Raw genomic sequence first — 11,638 nt, forward strand, 5'->3', positions numbered from 1 at the left:
CCCTTCGCGAGGGGATAACAAAACGAACTGTTTACACTCACATATTAATTACATCCACACCGTATCAGATACGTATCCAAACCGTTCCTATTTTGAAAAACAAGGTCATCCAAACCTGTTCCGTTGTTCACAATTAATGGACATAAACTGCATATTTACATAATCTTAACATAAACTTCGTAGAACTTTAAAGATTTTATACACTTTTAAATAGATCTGACGATCTTTTTCATGTAAAAGTAGACAATGTAAGACTTAAATAAAACGAAAACTTATGAAGAAGCAAACGGAACCACCATTTTCACTTTATCCAAACACGTCACTACCGGCGCGGATACACGACAGTGTTTAATGTCACTTCAAAATACCAAACCTATATGAGGGAGGGCAATAAAATTAAAACAAACAAAATTTTCAAACAGATGATTTTTATCCATTTGCATTAATACAAATACAGTGAGTATTCATGCTAGTACATGTAGGCTACCTCTTTAATAGTCACTGATCTTTCCTGACAATCCCATTGAGTATCTGATATATTGGGTATATAGTCCATATTGTGGTCTAAACATTTTAATTTTCTACAAATTGCAGTATTTTAGTAAAATAAAACGAATTAAAATAGGAGTTTGTTTGTTTTTTTGTATAACAATTTCTCCCTAACCTAATCGCTCGGGTTACATAAACATAACTGGATGTTTGTACCAGAATTAGTTAATATCCAGTTATTTGAGATAAGAATTTTGTGAAATAAAGTACAATTAAGATGGTGTTTCAGTCTAACTGTATGTGTCTCTCTGTCTGACTTGTGAAAATTTGGTCTTTGGTTGCTAGTGAGGGGTGGCAGCAAGTGTCTGGTCTTGGTTTTTAGCAGAACATGTGTTTCTTCTCATTACACCTGCAATATGCTAGGTAATTTGGTCATCCTTTTTACCTGTTTTACTTATATACTTCTTATCCATCATGCTATCTATCATAATCAAGTAATTTTGAGCTGATTTGAGGAAATATTATAAGGTTTAGTGGGTCACCTTAACATAATAGTAATTGAGTACCGATAATAAATAGTTTTCATTGATTTTTAAACATGTGCCTTGACTGACAATGAAAGTTCATGCGCAAAAACAGAAATATATTTTAAGGTACGTGGTATGGGATATCTGTCAATATTAATGTGGATTATAGAACATTATAATTGAAATACTTTCACCGGTTTAGAATTTTCAATTTTTACTATATTTAACTGAAAAATAGCTTTTAAAAAACACATGGAGAGGAAAAAATGTAAAACATCCAGCGGGATTCGAACTCATGACTTACAGATTCCTAGCAAACCCTCTAACCCACTGCGCTACGCTGTTAATATTGGGAAAGAAACTAACAATATAATTGCACTTGGTTTTATTGTTTATTTCGATAAACAATACGTCACAACATGGAAGTGTCCCATACCACCCTAACAATTTTTTGACAGAATGAAAAATTTAAATACAGGTATAAAGTCATGAAGAGTATTGCAAAGCATATAGCATGTCAATTTCATTCTCCATTTTATAATAATTGCTTTCTTGTTTAGAATAAATCGGAGAATGTCTTAAGTGAAAAGGCCCAAAGAGCTAAAGTGGGAAAAGCTAACTCCAATCCTATTGGCTCCTCTGGACATCCTAGTGGTGAGTATTGAATGATCAACTCTGTCTCTCTTACGAATGTTTCTTTCTTTGTCAATCTGTGTGTCTTTTTTTCCCGCTCTAATCATTTGTCTTGTTTATTTTCAAGGGTTGCCATCAGCTAGACACAGTGCCAGCAGTGGAGTCTTGCCTGATCTCCTTCCCCCACACACCCCACCTCAATCACGCTCAGCCCTCACCCCCCAAAGACCACAGGACAAGACCACTTCAGATGAAGTAAGAAATCTAATTTTGCTGATGTAAGTCACTTGCTGACGTTAATCAAAGACCACCTTCATCTTAATGTTTCCCAACCCTAGGCCTCAACTCCATCGATCCGAAGTCTCCCAACCCTCAGGGATCTCCTTTTTTCAGTGGTCTCAACCTCTTGTTTATGAAGACAGAATGCTAGACAGTATAAGCATATTTTTTGTTTTGAATGGATTGACATGATGCTAGCTTTCATTTTAGGAGGTTTTCTGTGTTAAGTGAAGAGTTAGAGCCACATAGAAATCTTAACTCTTAAAAAACAGAAGAGTGTCAGTGTTGAGTTTTTAAAAAACGCTTGTTTTAAACAAGAGAATAGAGGAAGACTGTCATTGATATGATGCGTCTTTCAGTGGTACAGGAAGTAGTTCTGTGTTAGGGCTCCTATTCAAGAAGGTACGACAGGCGAACATGACAAATACTCACCTCCTACATTGACATAACACACTACATCAATTCATGATTGTAATTAGTAGCTAGTACTAGTGTCTCGCATCAAAAGTAGTTTACACCAAACCTTTTTAAAATTTGTTTACTTTTGAAAGATGAAGACACCTATAAAAATTTGACAGCATATCACTGTGTGTCTGATTTTTTAATTGAATTTTTTTTTTTAAGACTCGACTGGGACTGGTGTACTTCATAAGTAATACTTTAGAGGTTAATGGTTCAAGTTTAATTCAATATTAATTTACAGTACATATTCGTTTGAAGAATTTATACTCTCGTCCAACTTTAATTATTATTACAGGTTTTATACTGACTTTGTTGTTAATGATGGTTTTTCCCAATATTTTTTTTAATCTAGCATTAAGACAAATTTATATGAAAGTCATCATTGAGGGCCTTTTCTGTCCGTTTTCAGGGTTGTTGTTTTCTTTCTAAAACTAAGAATGACTTCATTTTATTGTTGTTTTAATATCTCATGAGTTGTTTCTGTTCCCATTTCTGAGGTTTAGTGAATTATGGCTAATGAGTCCAGACAGCAGAGTTCACAAAATCATTGTCACGTTGTGAACTATAACATGATACTTATTATATGATATGATTTTAATATGATAAAGGATAGAAATCTATATCTTTTGTTGATACATTTTCAACAAAGACTTTTGATCTTTGCAAGGACAAATACCCCCAAGACATCACTCTGTACTAATTTAAGCTAAGAAGATAATTTGCATTTTTTATTTATAAACGAGGGATTTGAATTTTAAGCCCTTTCAGTTATAAAGTTAGTTGTATATCGTAGTAATCAGGTGTAAAGAGTTAGTGTTTATGACTTTAATGAAAACAATATCATTAAAGTAATTAGAGTTTATATTAGAAGAAAAATAGAAAGAGAAAGTAAAAATTGATACAGTTAAACTGTAACACATCTTTAATCTTTGATAAATTTTAATATTTAGTTAAAAGCGCTAGCCTTTGATGGTTTCATAAATTCTTCATTATCTCTTTAATCACTGAGTTATTAATGAATAATGGTGTGCTGCTTTTTTCATATTGGAAACATGTTGTATTTTTAGTATCGGCAGGCAGTTAGTAGCTCAGAGGGAGGAGTATTGAGACACCACCCCAAGTCTTTCTCTGCCTTTGGGTTTGGAGCCTCTGAAGGTTCCACACTCACATCACAGTCATCTAGGCGCGGTTCCCAGATCAACGTCAATGTAGCACCTTCCCAACCAATGTTGGAGGCTTTGAGCGACACTCCAGAAATCCGCAAATACAAAAAAAAGTTCTCTTCAGACATTTTATGTGCTGCATTATGGGGTATATACACAAATGACACAAATAGTAGTTGTGAAAGATTTTGATATTTAGAAGATGAAGATGGAATAATTAAATTTAATGAAAATTTTGAAAGAAAACTTAAAGATTGTGCTCAATTTCACTCAAAATGTCAACATTATGAAATGGTGGTTCTAAGAAATGTATATTAATGGAAAAGAGTACCTAATAATGATATAATGCATTTTTTCAAGGAGTCAATTTACTCATTGGAACAGAGAATGGCTTAATGCTTTTAGACAGAAGTGGACAAGGAAAAGGTTGGTCTCAAATAGACTTGATCCAAGTTTAGTAAATTAGATGCATTTCTGAAAAAATTATAAATTTTGTCATTGTCAGAACTTCACATGTTTATTAAATACAGTTCATTTTTGTATTACAATGAACAGGTGGATATGCAAGTTGTCTGAGTTATGAAGTTTGTCATAATTTTGATAATCAGTTCATGCTAAAATTTATTCGGAGGACAAAATAAAGTCTTAAAAACCAGATTACAGAAGCAGCAAACCATTTACAAATTGTAATTAATGATTTTACATTGTTTTAACTTTGCATGTTTATGTAACCTTGACAATTTTTGCCGTAGTTTACACATTGATCTCACGCCGGAGATTTCAACAGATGGAGGTTCTAGAGGGACAGAACATCTTGGTCACAATCTCCGGCAAGAAAAACAAAATCCGAGTCTACTATTTGTCATGGCTGAACAACAAAATCTTTAAGAAGGACCAGGTGAGGGATTTCTCTGTTCCAGCACATCACAAGCTCCTCTTAATAAGGGTTTGGAGGTTTACCTTTTCAATGTCTCCATTCAACTGTGATATTTTGCAGTACTTGTTCTTTTTTTCCAGAATGATAGAAGAAATGGCTGGGTAAATGTGGGAGAGCTGGAGGGCTGTGTTCACTTCAAAATAGGTAATTAAAATCATATTCATTCTGGAAGAAAGATGTGAGCTAAATGCAAGAAAAGAATTCAAATTTTTTTTTCAAATTTGTAAAAACTATACTATTATATTTTTATATTTCTACCTCATTAGACCAAAATGTTAAGAAAAATTTAATAGTTTCAAATGAAGAAAACCAGAATGTGACCTTGATTAAAACACTCTGATATTTCAGTGAAATATGAAAAGATAAAGTTCCTTGTCATAGCCCTACAGGAGAGCATAGAGATATATGCATGGGCCCCGAAACCCTACCATAAGTTTATGGCCTTCAAGGTAGGTCACCATTTTAAAAATTTCTATCGCATATCGAGCAGCTCAAAAGATTTTATCTTTTTTCCTTTTGGACAATTTGAGGAATCTTCAAATGCTTTGTATCCTGTCAAATATGTAATCAGTTTAGTTAGATTAAATTATTAATTGTTTAACATTTTTCTTCAGTCTTTCACCGATCTAGTCCACAAACCACTGATAGTTGACCTAACAGTGGAAGAAGGTCAAAGGCTGAAGGTTCTGTATGGTTCCCGTCATGGTTTCCATGGTATTGATGTAGATGAAATGTTGGCCTATGACCTTTACATTCCTACCCATGTAAGTACAAAGGGCCATTATTTTGATAAATGAGTAATTGTACAAAAGGGTTTTTTATTTGTGTCATCCAATAACTTAGAAGTTTATTGGAGTTGCAAATACATGTTAATTGTGTACCTTGTACATCTTGAGTTGGTATACAGATTTGAATGTGGGATTGGATGTATTAAAACCAGTTTATGAAGCCTTCTGTAGCAGAAATATTGCCAAGTAGTAAATCGGAATTGACACTTTCTTGTTACATGTTAACTAGTGTTCTTCCTTGTAAGACCATTAGCATTTTTATTTATTTGCACCTGTTCTTTATATTCAATCAAAGAACTGAAAGCATTGTATATAAACCCTCATATACCGAGGCTATAAGTTGCTGAGGGTACAGTGTTTTTTACCCAGTCATAGCAACTTAACAAGTTTGTTCATTAATAAATATACTAAGGAAACAGTCAAACTGTTTGTTTGGGCAACTCCTCTAAAACCACTAATTAAAATTCCATGGAACTATCGAATTTACACAGACATAATCTTTAAGATGTGCATATGTTCAAGAAATTACAATTCTTTTATTTTGGGGGAATTTTGCCAATTTTAAACTAAAAAGTTTGAATGTATGAGCATGCATTTCTGCAGGATATTTCGATTGATAACTTATTTAGGGAGGTATGCCCTTTTCGGCATAATGTCAACATACTTATTGTCCTCTGAATCCCCTTCAAATGATTAAATTTCCCTAAATCAAATAAGCAGTAATAAGGCAGATTTTATTTTAAAAACAATGATGTCTAGCATCCTAATTTAATGTGAAATAACTGAGTAATTTTTTGAGTGGGAAGTGTTAGTACCGTGAATTAATGGAGTGTTAGGAAATCACGGTCTGCTTATCAGATAGCTGTATATTTCTTGTTTCCTGATCTCAGATTTCCTGTGTGTTCCATTTATCCTTGGGGTTTTTTCTCTCATTTCCAGAAAACCTATATTGAAATTAAATTTTGATCTCTCAACAGATTTCCTTCACTTTTAGAGATTCCTGGAAATCTAACATATCACATACCGGTAGTTATTATGCATATCAAATTTCACTCAAATTATGCAAAAAACAGAATAGCAGTGTTTTATTTAGTTTTTGATTAGCTAATTTCACTAGAATATTACTCAAAGAGCTCTAATCATGGATTAGATAATGTAAAATTACAATGAATAAACATGCTGTTGTATCTAAATGTGAAATAGTTTCCGAGCTGTCTGTCTGTCGTAAATTGTCATTGCAGCATTCGATTTCTCTCGTTTTTAAACTTTGAACACCTCTGGTGTAATCAGAGTTGGTACGTAAAATTCAAAGTCTGATAACTCTAATTTGTTGGCCATAAAGAAAATCTGCATTGCTGACAAAGAAAATTTTCTTTAGTATAATAAAATACCTATTTACCGGCAATTTGAATGATAGCAAGTGTACTGTTCCCGTCGAATGCAACTATTTATGTATAAAAGTTGCTGTGTTGGGGGAACAAATAAAAGTCGTCCTCATAGCCAGTAAATATGTGTATGATTAAAGTAGTATATTTCAGCTTAATTGTAGACTTTAATGATATTGCGTTAAGTCATGATCTTTGCAGTTTGTGCATTACTCCTTGTATTTTTTAGCATTTTGCAATATGTAATTTTTATATATTAAAAAAAGCCACATAAATATAAGAAGTGGAAATTAGAATTTGTACCCGTAGTTTCAGAAAAAGAACACTGATTTGATTTGAAAACATAAATTATTACACAGAGAGATTGATAGTGCTGAGTTGAAATTTACAGGTAGCTTTAGTATTGTGTCAATATGTTTACCAGTAACTCTTTGATCTTGTTTTAGACGCAAGGCACCATCTTGCCACATACCATTGTCATATTACCAGACACCAATGGAATGGAGCTCCTTTGCTGCTATGATAGTAAGTACATCTGTATGCTTACTTTTAGTGAGTCTGTTCGGTCAAATTTCTGTCCCTTTCTTTTTCTGTCTGTCATGTTTTAGACTGTAAGTAATAAACTTTTGTCAATCTGTTGTAGATGAGGGAGTTTACGTAAACTCCAGTGGTCGTGTCACCAAGAATGTTGTTCTACAGTGGGGAGAAATGCCGACATCTGTGGGTATGTGTCACTTGAATTAAAGCTTGGAGTCTTTATTTGGAGAATATTATAGGTTTTTGGAATTATTTGTGTTGATCAATTTGTTCTAAAGTCCTTCTGGTGTAATATTGTTAGATATATACTTGTAGTATTTTAATGATACAAACATATGTCACATTTGAATTTGCCATGTGATAAAGCTGTAAGATTTGGATGGTTTTTTCAGCATACATAAGCACTGGACAGATAATGGGCTGGGGAAACAAAGCTATTGAGATCCGTGCTGCAGAAACCGGGCACTTGGATGGAGTGTTCATGCACAAAAAAGCACAGAAACTCAAGTTCCTCTGCGAGAGAAATGACAAAGTAAGCGTTTGATCCATGAACAGTATATCTTCTTGAATGAGGATTCACACAGAATTGGAACAAATCACAGGGTTCCATACAAACAGTTGCCTTGGTTGTCAAGACTGTGCTTTTGGGGAAATCCTTTTGTTTATACCCTTGAACCGATTTATAAATCAACAGCTGGGGGGGGGGGGGGGGTTGTTATTCCCTATTATTTTATGTAAAGAGATATTTAATTGTGTATGATATATGTATTCATCATTTTGTCATTTTCAGGTCTTTTTCTCGTCGATGCGGTCAGGGTCGAGCTGCCAGATTTACTTTATGACTCTCAACAAACCAGGATTAGCCAATTGGTGAAGAATACTAACTGCCATGGAGATATTTTAATTTCTCAGGGTATTTTGTGAAGAAATACACCAGTAAGACTACAGCTATGGATAACCTTGCAACATTCTACCTATATGAGTTGTTATCATGGCAAAAAAAATGCCCCTTTCTTGAGCTGTACCATGGCAATTGTCACCAACTGAGCTCTAACCATGGCAAAATTCACTATAATGAGCTGTAGAAATGAGTCTATGGATTTTAAGATGTCAGAAATTTTGCATAGATCTGAAATGTGCAGCTATATAAACTGTACATTGAATATTTTCTTTTCAAAATGCAATGAGTTTATCTCTTCATTCCACAATCAAAGAAGATGACGTTTTCCTGCCCTCTCATGTTAACACTTTTATATATTGGAATGTATGTCATTTACATGATACAATACAGAATACTCAAAAAAGTGCTAAGTTATTTGTCACCGTGTAAACCCCTGTATTGTGAAATCATTATAATTCGTGGGGGCCAATTTTCTTGGATTGGTTAACTTTTACAGGGACATACTTTCGTGTATTCTTTTATACAAACATAAGGACATATGGTTTTATAACACTAATTTATTAATTCGTGGAGGATGTAAATTTGGGGATGAGAGGTACCCATGAATTCCACGAAAATTGAGCCACCACGAAATTGAATGATTCCACAGTATGTGTAGATGGATAACCTAAAACCACCTGGGCAAGAGCAAAGGGACATAACCTCATCCACACTTTTTTTCTCTCAGTAACTGATACTGATGTGTAAGCCTTATTTTAAAAATATCCATTGTTAATTTCCAGTATGCCATTATTTATGAGGGTTTTTTAGGGAGGGTATATCAGGAAAATAATAGGTGAAATAGGTGTAATATAATTCATACTAATTAAACTAATAAAAAAAAAGACAAGGTGAAAAACAGTAATATGTTTAGTATCTTGGTCTGTAAAAGTTAATATGAACAAAATGAGTGAACCCAAATGGTCAAAGATTTGGCCCATTTATTGTAACAGTGCCCCGAGACAAAGACTTACAAATTGTGGAGTAGAAATACACACTCTTGCCTTAAGATGTAGACGATTAGTCTTTTATGTGTAGTTTTAAGTAAGGAACACCTCATTCTAGTCATTGTCTGATTTTTAATTGTGGCTGATGTAAAATGTCACGAAAGAATACCTATTTTTAACTTTTAATGATATAAAAATCACTTCCATTCTGTGATAATAGTTTGTGTAAGTTGACAGGTTACTCCGCTGTACAGTTGGATTATACAGGTGAGCTGTACAGGTGTGTTGTACTTCCTACCTGTTGAACAATAATCATGTGTTATATAAAAATGTAATTTGTTTGGAAATGTGGCAATATTTATTTTCTTTTTCGTTTGTAAAATTTTCTTTCTCTGTTTTGAAATGCAATGGTGAAGTTCATTTATGAAATCCAAATTTGTTGTTCTTGATTTTTCATTGTTATCAAAGTACGTTTGTCAAATAAGGTGTCTAAAGACCATATCAAAGTGTTTTAGACCAACAAAAAAGAAATTATACCACCAAGTTAAACAAAAAATCGTTTTTTATTAAATTCTGTTATAGAAGCATATTCATTTAAAGTATTTTGGTAAATATATCTGAAACAAACATCACCATCAATCAATCTTCGAATTGTATACCAGTAACTGTAATATTATTTATCATTTATTTTGCCAATGACAGTTGCCTAGCAACGGCACCAATTGTGTATCTTGTGTTAGCCATTTTATGTTTTCGTCGTTTTCAGTTGGAGAGTGAACAGTATTATACTGAGTCTCGTGGAGAGAGTGTAATCATTTGTCAAGCTTAGAAACAAAAGTGCAATTTTGATACTGAACAATAAATGCATCTGCAATACCAAGTGTTTTCCTCTCGTTTATATCATCATCGTCTATAGAATTCAGATGATGTAATGTGAAATATTTACGTTTGCAATTATGCTTCCTTATATGACCTGTAGAATAGCGGAAACGTTCAATTCTCTGTGAACTTTTTCATGGCTTCACAATAATTACCGCGCGCGATTTTCTTATTGTAAACATTAGAAACTCGGTTATTTCAATAATTCTGAACGGTTTACCCTTTCGAAACGTAAATATAAGTAATGAACAGCAATGTTAAAATTTCAATCTTTTTCTCAGAAACTAATCAGCCAGGAAAGCTGAAACTTGTGTGGAAGCATTCTCAGGTAGTATAGATTTAAAGTTGTGAAAATCATGGCCCCCGGGGTTAGGGTGGGGCCACAATGAAGGGTGTTAAAGTTTTTAATTGTTGTACACCAGTGTCTAGGGACGTATGCAACAATCGGAGCAGTGATATACACTGAAACAACAAACCATCTTTGTCTCATTAAATATCTTTTATGTGTACTACAATCGTAACGACTTCACGTGCATCATCATCCCCGAGTACCCAAACTCCGTCACCATAAGTAGAAAACATTCCACGTTTCTCTGCAATTTATTTTTTGCGGTTTTTATTATTTGCAACCACTAGATATAATCTGAAACGTTATAATTTATAAAATTATTTACAAAAATATTTTTATTATTATTCAAATAAGCCCTCTGAATACGACGTTTATCACACGTGCTATCATAACTTATGAACCTAACTCCGTCACCTACATGTACATGATCTATGATACGCCAGGGAATGAAGACATATTAACAATTTAGTTTAAACTCAACTTGTATATAGGCCAAATTAAAATAAGTAAAATCGGTGTGTACAATTTAAATTGTATTTAATTTCATCAAAGTGAAATGATCGCCAGAATTAAAAAATGGGTCCTTGTAACAACAATCACAATGACTTTTTCAGAATGTATGGAAGCCGTTTGGTTTCTGTCCTTACATATTTCAAAAATATCCTATCAATAATGAATATATTGATGATTACATTATTTATTTATTACATTTTTAATAAATGTTGCATATTCTAAATACCGACATACCGTATATATATCTGTAACCCTGTATAAGGCAAAAATTACGGCATGATCATCAGGTGTAGTGCATGAATGCTATTGCGGACTGAAAAAAATGTATTATTAACCTTAATAAAAAATAAATTACATGTGAAATGTTTCATCTTGACCTCTCTTAAAATGACTGAACACCGTAAATCATCGAATGTATGGAGGGTAATCGTGTTCAAAAATCCAGACATGTAAACTTGTAAATCCGAATATGCAATCGTGTTGATGTGTGAGCCTGAGTATGAATATGTGTAATTCTGATCGTGTAACCTTTAAAACTCGGGCATAAACACGTGTAAGATTTGACTCAGTTCCTTCGCATGATGCACATTTTGCAACCTTATTGTTTACATTAGTTAATTAAACCTTCAACTTTGCACACTTTCAATCCGTAGTTTCTGCATTTGTAACTTCAGGCTCGGCAACAGCACATCTGACATGATACAAATTGACAAATGTAAAGTCTACAAGTTTGTCGAATTTTGACATGACCTTATATGGAAACAGTGACGTCACTGATAGAAAAAGGCTAGCTGCAGGTAAAGGCATGCC

General features: G+C 33.5%; 1 protein-coding gene across 3 annotated transcripts in view; it reads left to right on the plus strand.

Annotated features, from left to right (window-relative positions):
• The window catches only part of LOC128181545 (misshapen-like kinase 1), a 73,032-nt gene extending 63,065 nt beyond the window's left edge, over positions 1-9,967 (plus strand). For all 3 annotated transcript variants that reach the window (XM_052849983.1, XM_052849985.1, XM_052849984.1), the window contains 12 exons: positions 1,577-1,670; positions 1,777-1,904; positions 3,458-3,701; positions 3,914-3,979; positions 4,306-4,451; positions 4,571-4,634; positions 4,839-4,939; positions 5,105-5,254; positions 7,110-7,188; positions 7,307-7,387; positions 7,593-7,732; positions 7,991-9,967. In XM_052849983.1, coding sequence (XP_052705943.1) covers positions 1,577-1,670; positions 1,777-1,904; positions 3,458-3,701; positions 3,914-3,979; positions 4,306-4,451; positions 4,571-4,634; positions 4,839-4,939; positions 5,105-5,254; positions 7,110-7,188; positions 7,307-7,387; positions 7,593-7,732; positions 7,991-8,074 — 1,377 coding nt within the window. In that variant the 3' untranslated portion in view covers positions 8,075-9,967. The remainder of the gene's footprint in view (positions 1-1,576; positions 1,671-1,776; positions 1,905-3,457; positions 3,702-3,913; positions 3,980-4,305; positions 4,452-4,570; positions 4,635-4,838; positions 4,940-5,104; positions 5,255-7,109; positions 7,189-7,306; positions 7,388-7,592; positions 7,733-7,990) is intronic.
• Positions 9,968-11,638: the final 1,671 nt, after the last annotated feature.

This window comes from Crassostrea angulata, chromosome 4, assembly GCF_025612915.1.
Source record: "Crassostrea angulata isolate pt1a10 chromosome 4, ASM2561291v2, whole genome shotgun sequence".
Classification (NCBI taxonomy): Eukaryota; Metazoa; Mollusca; class Bivalvia; order Ostreida; family Ostreidae; genus Magallana; species Magallana angulata.